Source organism: Hetaerina americana, unplaced genomic scaffold, assembly GCF_022747635.1.
Source record: "Hetaerina americana unplaced genomic scaffold, ioHetAmer1.1.p SCAF_1, whole genome shotgun sequence".
Classification (NCBI taxonomy): domain Eukaryota; kingdom Metazoa; phylum Arthropoda; class Insecta; order Odonata; family Calopterygidae; genus Hetaerina; species Hetaerina americana.
This window is the reverse complement of record NW_027286069.1, coordinates 103,054,523-103,077,143: the sequence shown is the minus strand read 5'-3', so window position 1 is coordinate 103,077,143 and position 22,621 is coordinate 103,054,523. Positions and strand designations below refer to the sequence as shown.

The 22,621-nt window shown below is 37.1% G+C and overlaps 1 protein-coding gene across 1 annotated transcript in view; it reads left to right on the top strand.

Annotated features, from left to right (window-relative positions):
• Positions 1-1,598: 1,598 nt before the first annotated feature.
• Positions 1,599-22,621, top strand: part of LOC139694080 (metabotropic glutamate receptor 1-like) — a gene marked incomplete at its 3' end in the record, with an annotated part of 97,371 nt that continues 76,348 nt past the window's right edge. The window contains exons 1-2 of the mRNA XM_071592540.1: positions 1,599-1,605; positions 1,917-2,166. Of these exons, the coding sequence (XP_071448641.1) occupies positions 1,599-1,605; positions 1,917-2,166 (257 nt within the window). The remainder of the gene's footprint in view (positions 1,606-1,916; positions 2,167-22,621) is intronic.

Here is a 22,621-nt window from a genome sequence, read left to right as displayed (position 1 = left end):
CACAAATTCCCATATCTCCCATCACAATAGTTCTATTAAGTGAAAATAATATGGGAAAAATATGAAAATATGATATCTACTTAATTCTACTTGATTCTACTTTAATGTATTTGCGTAGGGAGAATTTTAAAGTCCTTTGCAGCTTTGAAATAATATTGGTAATTAAAAATGGCAAAAATTGATCCATGAAGCCTATTTTACCCTGAATACCCGGAACTAAAATATATTTAAATTTAATGTATGATGATTTATTTGCGTTGGAAACGATTTGAAAATATACTTCTTGCTAGAGTTATAAAGAAGAAGTTTGACGGATGCTATTCATTTTAGGGGGTACTAATTATGGTGGAATGGATGACTGTGGAAAATTTAGCTGAAGAGGCCTTCGACGGGAAGGGTAAGTCTATTACAATCGAGTGCTCCGCAATTAAAAGGTAAACGTTGAAGAAGAGGTGCACATCAGAGGGAGGTGTTGGTTTAAGGAAGCTTGAGTTCAGCGGCACCCACACACGTGCGCGCACTGAGAAAGGTCATTAGCGCGGGATGTCCAGGAAACCAGTTACGCAGGAACACATCATTGATCACCACCGTAATATGATGCTGGGGAAGAGACACCTATTGTGCCGCGTGCCCTGGAAACTTGGAACTTCGGGAGCGTGGCATCAGCAAAGACCATATTGATCGCGTCGGGGTCCCACGTCTCCGTGCAAGGCGATTCCATGGGCGATGCCAACTCCCTTTGGCTCAACAATAATAAAGTCAAAACTACTAACAGTGAGGAAAAGAAAGGCGCGACGTCCAAAGATGAATTGTCTTCAATTTTGGATGCCACAAGACTGCCAGAGGCGTTGCAAACGTCGCCCTTGGGGAAACGGATGAGCGATGTGGGGTGATTAATTGCTCCTTTCCCATTGCGGAAACTGTTCTTATCTCTCCTCTTGCACCCATTCCGGGGCACTTCTGCTGTTATGGCTCAAGATTCGTGTGCAAAGGAGCCTCTCACAAGAAAGTCAACTTACAAACAATGACGGAAAAAGCCTACCTGGTGTTTTATATTCTTGTTTTTCATCGATCCTGGAAGTTAAATTGCAAAGGATTCTATTTTAGGAAGAGCTTTCAGACTTTAATTAGAAACTATACTTGAACTAGGCCATCACTACAATCTTATTGTGTGGTCTAAGAGTTGCAAAGTTTTCTTACTTACCAAAATGGTCGTTGGGCTCTATTCTTCTCCCTATGGTCGTTGAAATATGTGTACCAGTGTCATTAGTTGCCAAATGAATAAAAAGAAAAATAAATTTCCGAGTTAGGATTACTTTGGTATACTTCAAAACCTACCTTCTATTTCTGAACTAAAGGATAACAGGATATAATGGGCATAATGTCACTATTGTAATAAAGCCAATCTATTTTTATGTACTAGTAGCATTGCATGTCATAAGTTATTAGTTAAAGGTATAGCACCGTACAACTCTTGAGATACTTTTATTCCAAGCTACACATTGTGTTTCTTTAAGTTATAAAAGTGAAATAAGAATAGTTGATTATAATTTAATTACATCTTACAAATATATATGAGGAGCAAGTTGTAGAACAGGATGTTGGGTAGTGTGTTGTTAGGAATTTATCGCTAAATAACGCTAAGCGTTTACGAATGATAAATTGAACCTATTTAATGTTACATTTGAGTAATTAACGTTCATTGTGTATTGATAGTATCGTTTAAGCTAGTTAAACCAAAACTATAATTAAGTGTAAGAAAAAAAATGATATACTTAATGGAATTGGTTAAACATTTAATAATACTGCCATTGAATTATTAGGTTGTTCCCTGTCGCAATGAATTGCATTATTTCTCTTTAAATTGGGTATCATATCATTTGTTATTCCTTTTCCACCATTTCTCATCTCCGCAGAGAACTACGGGCAGAGCGGCATGCAGGCATTCCGCGAATTGGCCGAGCAGGCGGGAGTGATCTGCGTGGCCCGCGAGGCATCCATCTTGAGCCACGCCGAGGACTCTGCCTTCGACGGAGTGCTCAGGAACCTCGCCGAAGATCCCGCGGCGAACGTCGTCGTCTGTTTCTGCGAGGGTTTCACAGTACGAGGCCTATTGGCCGCCTCGAAGAGACTGAAGCTGACGAATCGCTTCCTGTTTGTCGGCAGGTGAGTAGGAGGATCGCTTTGTCACCTTTATTCTTCCGCGCACATCCTGTAACCTCTGTGACCCTGGAGTTGCGATCCTATTCCTATTTTCCTTTCATCAACTTTTGCAGAGCCTGGACTATCATATCTAACATGGCTCTAATTCTCGAGGTGGGGTCAAAACCTTTGCGTCAGAAGGTGGGCGAGCATTACCCACCAGGATATCCTGGTGGCCTAATAAAATGAGTGTCACATTCAAAATAGGTTTTAGAGTAACAAGGTCCTCAAGGAAGGAAACTATGCAGTATTTATGTATTGGTGCTTTATTTTTGTATGTTCAAATTATTCTCTTTATTGGGGTGGTAAAATCCGATGTTTACGGTTCTATGTGTAGGTCCATTGCATGACGAAGGAAAAATTAAACCTGGCATTTTATGATGCCCAATCATTACTCTCTTTTGTATTAACTTACTCAGTGAAACTAATACAATTAAATTGCTCTGAATATTACCATCTCAATTCCTTTCGCATAACACGATTCTATATTTTGGGGTAAGAGGTGATAGTAAAAGTACTGCGTATATAAAAATGTAATGTTTAAGTAATTTCATAACGAACATTAAATTATATAGCAATTGATAGTTTATTTTGAAAAAAAAACAGAATATAACTGTTTTGCTGCTTCCAATGATGGGTCACTGGCAATGACTAGCACTTTGACTACAATCACAAGCGCAACTCGAGTCGAGTGAGTTTAATTTCAGCTCTCCAGAGACTTTATGGGAACGCATAAGATACTCAAAGTCAATTTTAATGCCATATAAATGCCAAGCATTCAAGAGTATATAGTTTGACATCGCTTTTAGTCAGAAAAACTAAAATTAATTGGAGAATGCAATCCAAAGTGACCTTATCAGAAAGTAGGTTAAGCTAGACATCTTAATGTTTTGTTTCCTTTCTGTAACGGAAGAATGAATATTTAACCACTTGATAATCCCCTCTAATATAGTTATTAAATCTGATCTTTCTCAAGGAAAATTTCCATATATTTCTGGGAATGAAAGCTATTATCTTTAAGATACGATCCATGATTTCCGTGGAAATATAAAAGTATATTGATTGAAGCGAAACCTGCGTGCGTTTTATTTGAGCAATTTTTGATTGAAAGTATTTATTGCATCGCGCTTTATGAAAGTACTTAGTTATAACAAATGCAATTTAACTTTATACATCAATTTCGAATGCTAACATATGGTGCCGTGAAACAAAAAGCTGGAACACATTGAGAATTTGAACTAAATTTAACTTTTATTCCCTTTTTTATACTTGATCCTTAAAAACGAATACTCTATTCGAAATCTCTCTTCAAGTGTGCTTCAAGTTCCGCATGAAATCCGCAGACAAATCTAAACTCGGGACAGCTGATTGATTGGACAAGAGACGTATATATGAATGCCCAGCAGGGCTGCAATCACTCTTAACCCGACCGCCGATTGCACCATAAATATTACCCAACCGTCTATTTGCCCCCCGGGGATGCAAATGAGGGCGGGCAATGGGCACCCTGGATGCAGATACATCAAAAGGGGTCGACGGATCAAGCTCGAATCACCCTTTAGTTAACTCGCCAGATTCACTCATTGACGGTTATTTTTGTAATTGCAACTCATTTATTCGTGCGCCGGAAGCCGCAGTCTGATCCAAAATTCGTTTCATTTGTTCCAAGTATTAATTCACGGAGATGATGACGGTGATTCGGCTGCAATGAATGCGTGAACGGAAATGATGCATGTTTCAATTAGGACGCGAAAATAACGGGTGGTATTCCAACTGCACTTATATTACCGTGTTAGCCTTTATTTAAGTAATTGACCCTCCCGCTCGCCTTTCTCCTCTCCAATCCACCCTACGCCAAGCCATTCATGTCCATCATGATAATTGACAGTGACTTCATCAGTCACTTTTGAATCCATCAATCCCGACAGCACAAATTTTTCTCCCAATTGATGGATAGGTATTATATATATATATATATATATATATATATATATATATATATATATATATATATATATATATATATGCATATATATGCATGTAATATGTATGTGTATATATATATACGTATATATATGTGTATATAAATATATATTTATGACTGAATGACCGAATGGTTCATCCTTTCGAGATCGATCATCGTAAAATACACTCAGTCAAGAACAATAGGGAGAATCGCCCGGGTTCCCAAACCGTTGATGCTGACTCCCTACTTCGCTAATTTTCTCACCAATGCTTCACTATTAACTCACTCCGCGATTCGGTGAATTGCAAATTACTGGCGGCTTCCGGTGCTATTTTCGCTCAAATATAGTGAAGGGCTCTATAAATATAGGCTCTATGTTAATATATGGTCGTTGTTGAATCAAGTTCCGGTCGTGTTTAGAGATGAGTCATTAATATTTAGGACCCGTCACTTGAATTATTTATTCATTCTAAGAGAATACCAATAGTATTCTAGGCAATATTAACAGAAATATAAGGTTTTAACACGGATATCTGTAGCGAGTGAAACTATTAGAATCATGAATTACACTTGTTTTCCTGAGGTTATTTTTACAAAAAAATTTAGTACCTCTCGGAAAGAAATCTAGATGTCGCAATGTTTCCAGAGGGGAGAAATAGAGTCAAGTGATAAACTTTTTAGATCAAAGCCTAATCGGGCAGATGATTTTATTCAATGCATTTTAAATAACAGAGATGTGATAAAAGCGAGCGTTTGAACAGGAATAATTTGTGAGTAGGGATATGGAGTAACGTGTATGGGAATGCGAGTATATGGTAGTGTTCTAGAAGCAGTTTAGAACAAGCAGTAATTAAGTACCCTGATTGAATTTTTAAATACATTTCCAGATTGTGATTGGAAGATTATAAATGAGATAATGAAGGGGGAAGATCTCAGTGAATATTTTGTGAAAATTAGGCTCTCCCTGATTTTACTATTTCATCGAACGAATTAGTTTCACTGTTAAGAGTTTAATGATTGATGGAGATGAGATCGACCCTATGAGGGAGGAACACGCAAAGACTTTATGGATAAGAAAGGAAAAGTATGATTTATGACGCTTTGAGTTGTATTTTTAGGTGAAGCAATATAGGAGGTCTTAGAGAGGTAATACTGATCGCAAGAATTTGAAAATGATCAGAGAAGTTTGCTTTATGTCCCTTGAAATCCCAAGCTCCTTCAAGGAAGAGACGATTATCTCATGAATGACATATTTCTGATGGCTTACAAGAAATATCTATTGCGTACAATCATTATTCATATGAGTTCTTCGCAAAATTAAGGAAACAACCACCTTACTGAGTACGTTGGTGTTATTCTACCCAAATCTTTCTGGACTCTGACATTAGAAAATCGAATTGACCCTGACCCTTGCCATAATTAATCGTTTCAGGCGTAACTTTGTGGAATTGTTCCATGATGAATAATATCAAAATAAAAATTTGGTTGCACTGCAAAGTAGGGATCATCAGACCTGATGATGCTGCCCCCCGTGAATCATGGGTCGGATTAACGTTTATTTTACACATGCAGATTTACAAAGTTTTATTTTGACATTATTCATCTAACTCTTGCTGCTTGCAACCTTGTTTAATCTATGTACATTCCCTGAAATTTTTGATTTCGTGAAATTACTGCAGAACTTTGGAGATTTAAAAGATTTTGTTTATTTTACGCCATTATTATAATGTCTATCTAGAATTCTTGGAGAATAATTTTTTAACTCAATCTGCTGAGGAATAAACGTGATAATCTAAAATTACCCTGTTTCATTACGGCCATTTAACGCACAAAAATGCTATGGGCAATTATCCACCCAAGGCTATATAAAAATGTATTTTAATTTCTTCTTGTACAGGATATATAATTATAAATAATAGTTATTTTTGTTTATGTGTCAAAACTCTTAAGGGTATAATTTATCAAGAACACTTTTATAACTACCGCGGAATCTCTTTTAATTATGGTAATTTTCGTGTGGACATCTACACAATTTTGTCTTTTTCTGAATGCTTGTTACTGTTACTGTGCAACGTGCCTAGAACGTTCCATTATCAATGCAAAACAGCTCATTAAAGTAAAGTTTATGTTCGATAAACGCATTATGCCTTGACCACGTCACATTTCTATATATTTGTGACTCTCTTCTCCTGATCACTCCTTTTCTCAGCGTAAACGATTTAATCCCTCTAGGAGATTTTTGTATTAGCCACACATACACACACACACACACACACACACACACACATATATATATATATATATATATATATATATATATATATATATATATACATCTATATTCATTATCATTAATAGCATTATCCTATTAATTAATGCCTTTTGATGGAGAAGAATTTTCGCTTCCGGTGTCGCATTCACACTTACCGGGATTACTTTTAAAATGAGTTTCAAATAGTGTTCCACATTAATATAAGTGAAACAAAGGTGCCATGAACCCTCCAATCTGAACCTAGGACTTAAACCGTTGGCGTCTTAGCATGGACTTACCCTTTACTCTTGTAAAACTGCTCACCGGGGATAAAGGACGGATATTGAGTGAAATCGTATTTCAAAATTCATGTCTTTAAAGCATTAATAAGTCCTGTGTTGAGCGTGGAGCGTAAGAGCTGCTGAGAGTTTTCATTGTATTGACTGCCTGAGGATCTCTTCGCCCGTTAAGTGCCTTCTCTGGACTGCTTTACGCCACCGCGCCGCTCCTCCTGCCACCGAATCCACCCATTTCAAGGTCCCTTCGGCCGCTTTAAGAATGCATGTATACATTGGCTTCGGGGGACGCGTTACCTTCCTTCTTATCCCTCGGAACACCAAGCTCGAAATAAAAAAAAAGAAGCCCTTCTCGGCACAGCCCAACGGCAAGGAGCACATGCCTGTAGAACGAATTATGAATGAGTTTTTAAGGTCTATGAGCAGTGCGCCTCTTTGTCACGTTTCAAACGCGAAAAATTTCGAAGAAATGAGAAAATATAAGTTTTGCCCTTCCGCTCATCCTACCAGAAAAAAATCTTTTAAGTGGATATTCAGAGAACGCTGTTGTATGCACGTCCAAAAATAAATGTCTCAGTAAGATTCAAATAATTTTTTAACCAACACATTGTTGACTGATAGGCTTATTGGTAGAACTTTTGGACTGAACACACAAGTCCCATGCGGTATGATTTTCTGGATACTAGAATTATGTAAGAAACCAAGTGGTAAAAATAGAGAAAGGAATTTGCCTCTTTATTCAGGATAGGTGTCCTTCTCACTCATTGGGGCATGAACCGAAATGAGATTTAAACCAACCCATCAAAATTCGAGGTGTTCCTGAAATTTTTAACGTGCGAAGGAATTTTTATCTCCCCAATCGGATAAGATTTCCCTTAGTTTACGGAAAACTAATTTAAAAAATTAAAATCCTTAGATACGTCCCAAATTTTTATGACTTTTTTCTTTTTATTAGAAAAAATACCCACTTTAGTGTGGTCATTTTTGAACAAATTTATACTTTCATTTGTTTATTTCGGGATAAAAAACAGCCAAATAACACAGAAATATCGTTGTAACTTCTCTAAAAGTACAGAATATTTTAAAGTTCCATTTGGTCATGAATTAACAATTCAGTCAGAGGTTATATGCACCAAATGGTTTATTTGAAGGAAATGTTTACGAATAAAAATTATACAAAAATTAAATATTCGTTTGCTGATTTATTCAAAATTCGCATATACATGAAATTCACATTTCTTCTACGTTTTAGTCTGTCTTAAAGAACGTTTCTGTCAGGATATCTTCTGCCCATTTACCACCACTGTTTCTAAATGCTCTTCTATAATTATATTTTAGCTGTCAGTTCACATATTCAAGTTTGAATCGATTTACTCTCTCTTAAAGGCAAACAATCATGTTTGAAGCCGTAAAAATTATAAAATTTATATCGCAATCGGCTATTGGATTATTTTTAATCATAAAAAAACGATTGTCATTAAAGGACTTCATAAAACAGTGTTATACTTCATATATAGTGCTGTTTACTGCATTCACAGAAAATATTCAGGGGAAATCGGATATTTGAGGTTACTCTGTGCTTTTGTTTCATGTTAAGGTGCTGAGTTTGGTTATCTTGGATGTTAAATTATTCATGTAAATATGTTTACTGGAGAGTCCTCAAAAGTAAAATCTACTCTCATACGTTGGACAGAAAAGTGTGAAACTCTTATGCATTTATTTAACAGTATTCTAACATGTAGGCCGGCTGCCTGGCTTCTCTCCATCTTTCTGTTTTCAATTTTTGTCTTACTTTGGCAGCTATCGGTAAGAGATATAATTCGGACGAACCGCGCATACTATGCCACGAGCAGTGAATATTTTTACAAAGTGCACTATTTCCACATTAGTTATAACAATTTAACAATTCGTCATAATGTCTGTCACTTCCCCAACTTCTTCCTTAATATCGTCTTTTGTATAGTAAAGGCCGGCCAGCGTCTCTCTCAAACTGCCTCCTCCCCTTAATTTTTCGTCTTGTTCCAGTATCCCCGACCAAATTCCATTTCCTTCCCTGGCCCACATTTTGCATGCTTCGCTCTCTGTCCAGCTTACACTCTCAAGCCTTCGTAACCGAATCTCGAAAGCCTTCACTCTACTTCCATCCTTTTTCTCCAGAGAGGGAGGTTATCCAGGGATGTGCCCCATATTAAATTCCAGACTGATATAACTCAAGAATCCCGGGCAAAAGTTCCCATCGTTTCACCAATGCGTCTTTAGCCCGAGTATTTGTCTTCAAATGACCACTTCAAGAGATTCAATTTATCCTACCATACAAATCAAATATGCTGATTTTACTTTCTAATCATTTGCTATGAATTATTTTATTTAAGATACCCTATCCCTGTTGTCAAATCGATCAAATGTACCAATATTAAAATATTGCCCCCAAATAATATAAATAATAATTTTGGAATTGACAGCGAAGGGAAAGGGCACAAGACAGTTATTATTAAAAATTAAAGTATGATAAAGGAGCAAAAAATACATCACTTTCTGAAATCGTTATTCATATTTTCAAGTAACAAGTTTTCTATTGCACACATAGTCACTTAAAAATCATCTCCAAATCTTAGGAAAGACCCTCCATGAGTCAAAATTCTTCTATTCACAAAAACCTTCTAATCTTAGATATTTTTTAGCTTGTGCTCCTCCAGTACTTTGAAGATGAAGTAGTTTCAGAATACTACCTTTGGGATATCTATTTTATCCTGTTTCAGCAAGTGTTTTTGAACTTTTCTCCCGGAGAAACCTCCTGTATCTTGAGTGAAGCTATGGGTCAGAAAGTGATCCTGATCTGAAAACCTGATGACCACCCATGAGATATCAACTTTTGTCAATTTGTAATTTTCCAAATATATAATGAGTTTCTCATCAAAATTTGCTTTACATGTCTCGGTAATACCTTTTCATATTCAATCTTCATTATAAAACAATTATCAAGACCCATTTTTCGCCCTTATCTTAATAACTTTTCTAGCATATTCTATATTTTGTACTTATTTTGGCATATTTACAGTTGAGAGGAGGTCAAGTGGAAGGAGATTCAACTTTGTTGGGTATTCTTTTTTATGTGCATACATACATTAATTCAAACTTGGCTTCAGAATGAGCTCTTTTATTTGATGCTGTAAATTAAACGTAAGTACAAATAAAATATTTTCATCACTTTGGATGTCATAAAAAACTCTCAAATGTTGATAAAAAGGAACATTTCGCTCTTTCTGTAGATGAATGTTTTCTGCTCGGGCGTTTATTTAAAGTTTTCGCCAATTATAATTAATGAATTCATAATGAAAATTGGGGGGCCCTTTATTATGCATGCGTTTTGGCATGTGTTATTCAGCTATCAAAAACACGGAGTGAGTGAATACTAATATAGCCTACTCCAACTGAAACGCTTTATGTTAGATCTCACACGCGGGAATACTTTGAGTAAATATAGCGATTATAAATAGACATAAATGTAAAGAGCTCTTACGTGGATGAACGTAAAAAGGGGAAAAGTAAAAACTGGAAGTTCTAAGAGTTAAAATTCTTATGAGTAATCGCAGCAATAGATGGCTGTCACGTTTTTAGTTTTCCTCTGTGATATGTTCATTTTCCTTTCTGAAGTTAATTCATTAAAAAAACACTTATGAAAATCAAATGGATTTATCATAAAAAGTGCGCAATTTCTCTCATGAGAATTTTGTGAATTTTATCTGTTTTCTTAGGTTCTCTCAGGGGTTTATACCATAGAAATTTGGGCTTAATTTGGCCAATAACTTCCAATAGAATATCAATTTCCTTTTATAGTGTTTGTCCCTACTGCTATTATTCCATAATCACTGAAAAAGGATACTTGAATTTTTTGAAGGTTTGATATGTTACCTAACTTTAGTTTACAAATGCGGAATTTTCGTGTGCTACTAAATGCATTTATTTTTCTAGGTCACCACTCACAAAATTCGCTCCTATGAATGGCTTTGATTTTAAGATTCATCGTTTGAAATCTCGGTCGTTTCAAATAAAGAGAATTTTTAATTATTTGGTTGCTGTTTTCTTTTATCAAAGTAAATAATGCCTCATTTAAAGTCAAATCTAAATATTATCAAATTCAGCCTTTTGGTATTTTTTTCCCTTTTAAGTAAACCGCTTATTTTCTCATTCAAGTAATGGGAGGATTGTATTACAGTGTCATTTTCATGCTAGTAAAAACCATATTCTTCATGGAACTCATGCTACGCTTTCAACTGTCGACGGGTTGAACTTACCAAGGATATTATTATTAAAGCTCACATGTGCAGATAGAAAATGTCAGGTGAAACACAATTTCCAAATATTACAATCAAACTTGTCTTAGAAAAATAACATGAAATCTCAAATCCAATCAATATCACAAAAGTAATAAATAAAATCAGGCAGAAAAAAATAATACTTTTATCTCTAATTGACAATAGATAATAATTTAAATTCTCTCAGTAAAAATTTTAAGAAAATAAGACATTTGAACTCGACCAATAAGTTTGTTCTGGATAAAGGCTATAATTTTGTGTCCTTACGTGATCCTGGAACATCTGGACGGTACTTAATCTCATTACTTGACGGAGAGACTTTTTTGCGTTATTTTGAAATGTAAATACCGATTAGCTCTAAGTTTAGCTCGGATAATCCTCTAGAAGGGATTCACTCAAGCGGCGCCTTCGAGACGCATCCAACGTTGCCCGCGCTCCCTCCCCCTCCGGGCCGACGGGCACACCACCCCTCGCGGCCCACTCCTTGTTTTGCCCCCTAACCCCGCTTTTCTTCCTCCTCAATCGCCCTCGAAGGATTGCGGTGCACGGTTTTCAGCTATTATCCCAGGATGAAAAACGCACGCCAGAACACTCTTCGCGGGGATAATCAAACAGCAATCCTACGAAACGAAGCCGCGGGGAGAAGAGAGAGCCCAGCCGCCCCGCACTCGGCCGGGTGAAAGGACGGGAGTTGCAGATGGATGGTTGGGTTGGGGGTTGGAGAGGGTGGGAGTTGGGAGCGAACGCTGAGGAGTGAAGGGCGAAAAGTTTAGAAGGGAACAGTGGAAGACTAAATGTTCTATATATATATATATATATATATATATATATATATATATATATATATATATATATATATATATATATATATATATATATATAGACCCACCACCATTGTACTGATAGGGGATCGTTAGAAGCCCTCAATTCAGGCACCGAAAGATGTGGTAATGCCACTGCAGCACGTTTTAATTGAAAATTATACTCTCGGGTGTGATTTAATTCGCGTAAGACGGCAGTCAAGTTACTTGACGCTACTACGAACCCAAAAAGAAATAGTTACAAAGTAGGAGAAGATGATTGTCATATTCATAAATTGCTGGACTTATCTATGTTACACGATGAGGAATCACTGAAATGTAAGACTCTTTGACACTTTGTACGAGACAAAATTTCTTCGTTTAGCATTTATTTTATTTAGCACCCTACAAGTCAACGCCAGGGTGTATGGCAGGGGGTGATTACACAACAGACTACCCTTGACCCAAAACACATTTATTTCCAAGCGCGGTCGGGCAAACATTATTCTATTCTGATCACTTATCGTTGATCACTTATCTTTTTTACTCTTAATCTCTTGAATTTTATTGGCATTATATCTCCTACTACAATACGAAGGGTCTAATAACACATTTTTCAATATCATTGCTAACGCGACGTCCTTCCTATCGATGCAAGAGATTTAATCTGTAGTTTATCCCTCGCTCCGTAAGTGATTTCCAACCTAAATCCTTTATTTATTTAGATACGCTCAGCTTGTTGTAACATTTCACAAATCTAGCTCCTATAGCACGCGATTCAATTACGTAATAAATACAACTTCATGAAAATCCATTATACTAGCAACATTTTCAAAAGGAAACCTAAAGAGCGAAAGATAATTTTTCTTCAACCTTTTAGTCACATTTTCCCAAAACTCTTCAAATAAATCCTATTTTTTTGTAAGCTTGTCCTCATATTCTCTGTTTATGTTTCACCAAGGAGAAACATTAAATTCTGAACAAAACTTGGCAGGCTGTCTATGCTTTTCCCACTATCAACGACCTAATATATTCATGTTTTTCTTTAAATATAATTGCAACATTTTGCTATTGCCAGCTACTAAAATGGTCAAATCTTACAGAAGAATCGTAAATCATAAAAAATCGTATCCAATAGAAATACCTACTCTTCCAAACCCAGAAATATTTAGGTCGTAATCTAATGTGTTTGGGTGCCGTCAGCTCTATAATCGCGGGGCTCACAATTAAGAGTTAGTGACATAACTAGTATTTTTGTAAGTATTTTTGAGGTCTAGAAAACCTAGTTCACTGGATTATTACTCTCTCCCAAACCAAAAATATCATGGACAAAAAGAATTAGTAGCATCTCAAGATTCTTCAGAAACGGCGCTATATCATCCATAACTCTGGAATATCAAGGTGCCTCTTTATCAAACTAATACAAGTAATTATATTTTTCCATGACTGTATATGATATGGATATAAAAAAAATAAGTCTGTAACTACACGATTCCTCCCTGTCTTCTTTTACATATAGGTGTTACTCGTGCATTTTTATTAAACCATGTCTCTCGCATGGTACATTTAAACGCACTTAATACGTGCAATCCCTTGGCTGTCTGAATAATTATTTCTTGATCAATTTCAAAATGAAATGGCTGAACCACTTCGCCTCCTGTGGGTATTCTCAGCTCAATCCTTCCCTTACCACCTTTAACATATATTCAGCAAATGTGTTGAAAATAACCGGCGTTAAGGGGCACACCTGTCTCAGTCCCCTACCTAGTACTACCCATCCTGATTCTCTTCCTGATACTCTAATCTGTGCTCTCTATGAATAATTTTTAAATTAGAATCTATTCCTCATGGCTTTATTTTTTTAAATATTTCCCTTAACTTTGTCCGCCCTACTTAGTCAAAAGTCACCGAAATATTCACGAAGCGCACCTATTAAGATATCCTGATTGTATTTGATCATTACTTAACGTCCCTGTCACGTTTTCCCTCCGTCTTGTGAAAGCTTCTTAAAGCCTAAAGCAACTCTTTATGTCCTTACTGCTATGACCTATGAATGAAACGCAATTCAGGCCTTAATAGGACAAGTTTGTTTTTAATTCTACTCATAATATTCTATCACTAACATGATGTCAGCTCACTGCGGTAATTATTACCTTTTTCCTTTTTTCAGCACTAATTCCACCCCTCGCTGGATCTCTCCCCTTCTTCTGTTTATTACTCGAAAACCATTGCTCGAGTAATCTCCGGCCTCCTTTCATCTCACCTTGAACAGCCCTGAAGTTTCTATATTTCCTCTCTGCATCTTCCGCTTTATGCTTTCTATTTTTCCTGTCCTCACCATCGTTCGCTTAACATTCCAATTCTCTATTCTAACTGTTTCGGTCCTCTTCTTTTATGCCTAATTTTCTACTGCTTCTGCTTTGTGTTAACGGATTACGTGTGATGACGACCATGGAAGCCTTACGTCTCCCACTTCCATGCTCCCGCTGCTATGGATACGACACACAGTCCAGTGAGCTGTGTTCCAACGTTGCTGGAACTCATTTTTGTAATTTTGTCCATCATATTTTTCTTGAATGAAAAAAAAAATATTTGACATGGTTTCTCGTTTTTTCCTCTTGTTTTTAACGTGACAAAGCAAAGCTCAGCGTATGTTCCTCAGGAAGGAACAGATGCTGAGCCGTCTGTTGGAGCCCACCCTTTAACCTGTCCAGTGTTGTTGACCCTACCAGGAGCAATTATCATTGCTTCCGTCATCATAGCTCTAGGGGGTCTCAGAACGAACAAGCCCTTCCACCACGTCAAGGCTGTGGTCCACAGGGATGGACTTTGTGGATTTGGACATAAATTATAGCTAAAACACAATATTTAATACGATTTTATAACGTTGGGTACGTCATATTTAATATATGGTCATTTAATTCATCAATATTTGTAAGACACGGCTTTCATAGTAGGAAATCTATTATTATGCGTACTTGTGTTAAAATTGGTAGTAGAAATATGAAAGTCATAGTTATTTTTGTAAAAGGTGTATATTAATCTATTCATCGAGCATATTACCAGGTCTAAATAAATATAATTGTTGCAAATGTTTTGATCAAGTCAGATGTATCACTGAATTTTCCATTTTTCATGAAAAAATAAATTATGAAGTGGTAAAAGTTAGGTTATTTCAGGAGTTGCTACTAAATAGATTAAGCACCTGCGTAAAAGTATATGCATACTTATTGTCGTAATGGACTTGATATACTTTCGATATAGAGTTACAGTTTGGTATACCAACACAGTTTACCGCACCTAAATCAAACTAGAATCATGTACACTCAATGCGATGCATATCAATGCGCATAACTCACTCCTGTGCCGGCAAGCACGCGAGTGCTAATGGCACGTATTGCCTTTTAAAAACACCGCCGTTGCTATGCGTTAATGTTGCCAAAAAGATGATGCACCATATTTTAATGTGTGCACTTTACTCGAATCATTCAAAATAATTGCTAAAATTGCCGTGATTGTTAAAATGGTTCCACTTTAATGTATATTCAATCTCTTGAACATGAGTAGGTTAACTAGGTTTCCCTTGCTTTTAGATACTCCATTTCGTGTTTGGAATCAATTTTTTTAATATCAATTAATCTCCCTATCATTTTGGTTGTGTAAATATGGTTACTATCGTGGGAATTCAGGAAATAATTGGAGAATTTCAATTTAAAAAACTGGTGGTCACCATAAAGAGTAGAACTTTAAGACTCGAGACTAATTAAAACATAAAGCTGTTTTATAAATGTCTCAGCGGTATTTTCAACTTTAATTAAAAACACATTGCATTTATTTTGCATGGAGAGAAGCTAGGTTATGAAGTTTTCGTGTAACGTTGGAGATGCCTTAAATACGTATAAATCATCAATATATGCGGATAAATCTTTTACATTTGTACAACGTTTTTACACTCCAGATAAAATGGCCGAAATATGTGACCTAACTTGTAATTGTTGTTTTTTTCCTTACCTTCTTCAACGCTTTTCACTTAACCCCATCAACTCTCTGTATCTCTTCCACTTCTTATCTTTTCTTTAAAATTTATCCTCTTTAAATCATACTCTTCTTCATTGGTTTCCGTTGCCATAGTAAATCAATATATATCATCAATGAGAAAAAATCTTCCTCTATACACTCAAGTAGGAAAATGAAGTAATTTCTTTTCATCAAACTTTATGCAAATGTTACAAAGAAAAGAGGAGCAAAGACGATTACAACCCAGGTACTTACAACAGTTGGTATCAAGAAAAGCGGAGCAGAAAATTATGCGCCGGGAGAAAATGATTTGAGAAGAAACGATAAAGCACAACTGATTATCAGGGCCTTCCATGATACAAGTGTGATGTGATATTAGATTATATTGGTCATTGGAATTTGAAATATAGAAGAACTCAGGCTAAAAGAGAACTACATAAATATTGAGAATGATTTTATGCTAAAGTGAAGCATGATTGCATCCACGAAAATATTATCGCTGACTACAAGGTTTGTATAAAAATTACAGAGAAAAGTTTCAGAAAATAGATGTATTTCATATATTGCTATAATGCCTCAAAATTCTTCAAAGTACATCCCTTGAGCATTGGCACACTTTTACCAGCGGTTATTCTACTACTCCAAGTCTCCCTAGTAGGCGGATTCCGAGAGGGGCCTAAGGGCAAGCGTGTAAGCTTCTTTGACGGCACAAGGGGGTGCCATGGTGGTGTCCTTTGAGGGAGGATTTCACTTTTGGGAATAGGAAATAGTCTATTAGTACCAAATTGAGATTGTCCAAAAAGTCGGGGCCTTCTTCAGCACGTTGCAGGTCTTCGCAAGCAGATATTCCACTCTGCTTTTAGTCGTCCATCAAGACCGTTTGGTCGAGTTTAGACACTTTTAAACACTTAACCGACCATCCAAATTCAGCACTTCACGCACACTTTGCACGTTGTCGTCGGTTCTTGACGTAGACGGTCGTCGAGCGTGGGGCTCGTCCGCCACTCTCTCGGCCATCTTTGAAGATTTTTTGCCTTTTAAAAGTTGCATTTTTTGACATGCTTTCATCCTTGAACACTTGGCGAATCATGCCCAACGTCTGCGTACCCAGTAACCCAGTCCAACACAAAAGTTGATAGCGTACCGCTGTTCAATCGTTCGCTGTATCTTGAGTTTGCACCGAGTCACTCAACAGGGTCCCACCAAATTCAAGATTCAGCCTTAACGAACGCTCGCAGGTAATTGGCGCGTGTTGAAGGTCAGACTAGACCCCCCACCACCAATCCTGCGCGGTGCGACGTACAGTCACGTCAGGAAATATTTTTCTCAATACTTTTTATACAAATCTTGTATACACTCTCAGTAGATGTTCAGCCATTCTGCAATTGTATTTAATGTCAGTAGTCACCTACATGCTTTATAAAGGATGTTCCAAATTCCTCCGAGGGCGATGGAATTCCTCTGCTCTTAAGACAAGAAGGGCACGGAGAGAAGGAAGATGAGTGGAAGCCGGTAGAGTGGAGGTTTTGAGGGAGTCGCGAGGTGGGTTTCTCAGGATGGGTGTGGGACGGAGGGCAGGAGATAGAAGAGGAGGCTTCCTGTGCCCCCCCCCGGTCTCTCTCCTCATCTTCCAGCCGTGCACGCCGCCTCGAGGCATGAGGGCGAGCGGGGTGTGGGGTTTGGGGCAGGTTTAGGGTCTCCGTGCCCCTCAGGGGGTGTGGAGATGCATGTGGGTGGGTGGGTCGTTTGTTAACTGCTACGCGTCGACGTCGTCGGCGAAAGGTGTCGCTGGAGGGAAGTGAAGGGTTGAGGCGGGAAGGGAGGAGGGGTTTACGGGGAAATGGAGCGAACGGAGCAGAAGCTCGCTCCCGCTTTGGGATGTCTTATCTCCGGTGCTATGCGCCTTAAGCGTTTTTATTCCGACGCGATCGACGGGCATACAAGTGAAGGTGAGGGGTTGTAAAGTGGGTAAGAAGGAAGGATATGGAGTTTGAAAGGGGTGTGGGGCATTTGTGGGTGAGTAAGGGAGAGTGATGGAGGAGTGGGAACGTGCAAGTGCGACTACGGGAGGCATGGGGAACTTCCGTGTGCAAGGGAGGTGAGGGAAAGGATTGAAGAAGGCTTGTTAATTAACTTTGGATATGAGCGAACCAGAACTTTAATAATTATTGCCTCTCGAAATTCAAATAAAACTTTAAAAGATAGCATTTTGTATAGCGTACGATTATTTTTGCACAGCTTCAGCAGTGTCTTACCTTCTCACTGCTTTTATGTCAAACTTGCCGGCCATGCCATCATTCTAAATAGCTTCCAAGGGGAAATATATTTAATAGCTAAGCTATGGAACATATTAAGTATACTGTTATTTACAGTAAATTTCGGTACGGTTTTTCAAGGATCTTTTGATTTTCCTCGAAATTAATGCTTCTCCGTCTCCTTTAAACGCAGCACTTAAACTGCGGTAAGGATCGCAACCAGACGCATTCTGAGCGGACACTATGTTTCATTAGGCTATCTAAATCTTCTAAATCACTTTTCCACTATGAAAGTATTCATCTTCGAAACTCGTTAAGATTATTTTCATTTTCTTATTGATGAAAATTAACTGTTTAACACCATTTTTTTAGCTTCAATTGACCTAGGTTTAAATCTTGATAGATTAGATGGAAGGCTTGTTTTATTATCTGAATTTGGAACCAGGAAGAGTGAAGGATCTTAACGGAATCAATAACATCCCCTGAATTAACGAATCTCCTAATGTTTAAAGTAGAATCTGGCACATGCGATCTATTTGTATGATTTTATCTGAAGAAGCTCTTCTAATTTTATCTTACACCACAAAAATTTAACAAACTAAGTCAGTCGTGGCAATGAAATCAGAAATATTTTCTTAATCTGCTTTTAATTTCCCCAAAAATGTAAGTTTGACATTGATGTGGCAAATTTCCTCATTCTGATAGCATTACTCATTCTATAGCCAAAAACTATAAGACATAATTCAATTCACAGAACCATAGAGCTGGTAGCCTTACTATGACTCCGAGTAAAAAAATTAGTTTCCTATGTAAATGCATGTATAAATCAATATTTCCAAATACGAGAGTCATTCTCTCTAAGCCATCATGCTGCTTAATGCGAGCGAATCTGACGCTGCACAGCAAAGTGACGGAGTAGATAGGTATTTTATCAATCAATAGTGTCATCTGTCTAATCGAAGCATAAATAACTGCACCTTCACTTTAGCACTGGCACTGAATGTTACCTCGTTGTGCCTAACTAACTAATTTAAGCAGTGCGCAAGAATGAGTATTAATATATTTTGATAAATCTGATATTCTAAGTGATTTTGAATTCATTAGGATAAAAAAAATTCCATTTGATTAAAGTTTACGTTTAATCAAGCTCGAAATCTTGAAGAATATCGCTGCCACCGTTTTATAAGTAATTGCCACACTCGTTAAGTGAGAATTTCCGAAGGTAAGTAGTAGAAGCAAAAAGCATTTTTTACTGGGATATAGTTTCATAATATGTCAAAAAATTCACTTATACACTTAAAACGATGGTAAAAAAGAATATATTATTTGAGTTTTTTTGAGTTTGAGTTAAGTTCTTTCCATTTTTCTAAATGGTTTGAATTTATACGCCATCACTGTTTGATGAGTTTATATGAAGTTTCAGTAAAAGGTTACACGGACGCGGTGGGTGATACGGCTGATTTTTCGCCATATTCTTGAATAAATGCGTGCGTAGCTTCGTAGAAAGTGAAATACGCTATCGTAAATTTAACGTATTATTGAAATTAAAGTATTAGCATATTAAACAACACGATCTTCAGCACGGTACACGTAGACCAGAGATAAGGGTAAGAGTAAATACGGGAGCCGTCAAGTCGATGAGCCTCGTTAAATATGGCTCGATGAAATTTCTGCGTCTTTAGGCACCCTTTGGACCCGCAGACAGGAGGGACATAAGCCGAGGGATAAGCCCCGTAGAGCGGAAGGCTAGGAGCGGTCACCGGGAAAAGATACGGCCATACCGAGCGATACACGCAAGCTGCACCCAGATGATGAGAACTGGGGCATGCGCACATGACAAAAAATCAGGATATTTACCATTAAAAGCCCTCAGTAGATATATATATATATATATATATATATATATATATATATATATATATATATATATATATATATATATTAATTTATTGGAATTTATTGTTTAACTCAAGCAATGTTTGAACTTATCAACAAAATACTGATAAGCTAATTTAGCTATTAGTAAATGCATTTTAAATTTATTCTCCTGAAATGTACATAAGTACCGAGGAAGTGAGGTCTTAATGCATATAATTCTTCGCAATTTTTCATTGGTTTAAATTTTTATACAGATTCCATATCAATCCTCTTCTAACTTAAGAGATAAAAAATTTCAACGCAGAAAAAAACAATGGGATACAAAGGAGCAGACCCATAAGTACGGAAAATATTTTTTATTATTTAAAAAAAGACATTGCTATTCTCATGAAATTTGCTAATTTCATGAGAATACCGTCATTCATAAATTTCTCGTTTTCCGTCCTCGATTTGGGTATTTGGCTCATCCAGATACCCTCAGCCTGAAAGATATAACCAGATAGGAAACAGCATTGCCAACATTGTTTGATTAGGAAAAGAACCTTTACTATTCCAAGAATTATTCGATTGAATCGGAAAAGTGTGTCTGATATTCGACAGGAGCATGCAGTGTGTCAAGAGTTTCGAGAGAAGTAGGCCATGAATATTTATACTTAAGTAAAAATCACCATGTTTTAATATAAACTGTAGAAATGAAAGGACTAGTTTAGTTGCACAGGTACTTAAAAGTGATACTAGGGATACGTACAATATGGGGATAATGATTGATTCTTGACCCCACCGTCAGAGATACTGACCCACTGACAAAGTAATTCTGAGAATTAAAAGTAATTCGGTAGATTTTTTGGGGAAGTAGACATTACACATTACTTCTGCACTGAAGGCAGTCGTTGCACTTCTGGATATTTTGGCATACCACCTATTTCCTGCCAAGAAATGTAGCCAAAATGAGAAGACTAAGCTCCGAAGATTAAACGCAGATTAAAATATGCCTCATTATTTTCCCTGGAGAAATTCACGAATATCTTAGCAATTAAAAAATAAGTTTCACCTCCAAGCTATCACTATTTGTAGGACATGCATTGTCAAACTATTTAATTATCCTAACGAAATCTATGCAGTATGAAATGTACATATTAACTTTACACACGGTCATCATGTTTCATTGCCTGAGTCCCCGCACCCCGCAGCACACACCGCAACGGAGGGTGGCGTACTCGCATGGCGTGACGCAGGTGCACTCCCGTGGCCGGCCTGTGTGACGGAGGGGTCTCAGAGTAGCAAGCAAGCCCCGACCATTGGCGTGAGTGCAGAGAGGTGGCGAGAGGGTGACGCGATGAGTGAGAGGGAACGTGTTCCTTGCCTGTACGGCGGGAGTGGTGGTGTAGTGGTGAGGGGATAGTGGAGGGGAAGTGGGGGTTTAGAGGAGTCAAGCGCCTGTGTCTTTGGCGGGAGAAGGAGAATTCGAGCGTAAAGGAGTTTGCATTTTGTAATTACGGTGGGTCATTTGGTGGCGTTGATGCGACATCATCGCGTGTCGTATTGTGGTTGCTTCGTAAATTTTCCATTAAAAAGCTTGTACGTCTCATTTGGGTGACACCCTATTCCCTCCCAAACCGTGACGAATTGATCGGATACTTCTTATTAATTTTAGACAAATGGCCGCATCGGAGTAGTCAATAACACTAAGTCAACACTGTTTTGTTCCGTCATTGAACTTATGGGTTAATGTATTGAAAAAATCTGTAATTTTGGATTTTTAATTAGTCTGAAATTAATCGTTTAAAGAGATATGCCTTAAACAACGGTTGTATGAATTTCATACAAACATTTCACCTTTAAACGGCTTTATTCAAAATTTCTCATATACATTAATAACATTTTTGGTGTAAGAAATTAATTTATTGCATAGAGGGAAAATAGCTGCATAGGATAAAGCTATATTAATTCGATGCCACATATTGCCACTACTTTTCCAAATAGCACTGATACTCTTCTTTGGTAACCCATTAATCCGATCAAAAAGAAGCTAATGTGTTGCAGCAAGTTTCCGTGGGAATGTCATGCTAATGATCAGGTTTTATGTGCTCAAGCCGCTGTCTCTATTAAATTAGTTTCTTATAGGTGAGGCGTTGGTTTTCATTTAATAAAGTTAGATTTTTCTGAATAAAACAAAATGAATATTATCTATTTACACTAATTAAAAAACCCTTTCCTTATCTTCTACATAATTATGTGAATATTTAGTTTCTTTTCAAAGTACTAGTATTGTACTGCTGGCTTCTGCATCAAACAGGATCCTCAAAGCAAGAATATAGTTCGAACTGGTCCCATTCGTCCACCATTTCAAGTCAAAATTGTAACGGAGAGTAATGTATTTTAATTTGATAGAATTGATGCAAAATATTTGGCATTATTTTTATCTAACGAACTTTATAATTAAAATGTTGTTCCTTTAATGTTGTATATTTCACATATCTGCGATAAAACTTAGAGAATTTTATCTTGGTCCTATTTTCATATAATAACAGCAACTGGAAATAATGTATTCACGTTTGTTATCAATTTAAATTGGCGACTCTGGTTTTACTGACAACATTCCTGTTCGTAGGATTCTTCCTTTATCTCGCCGCACCAATT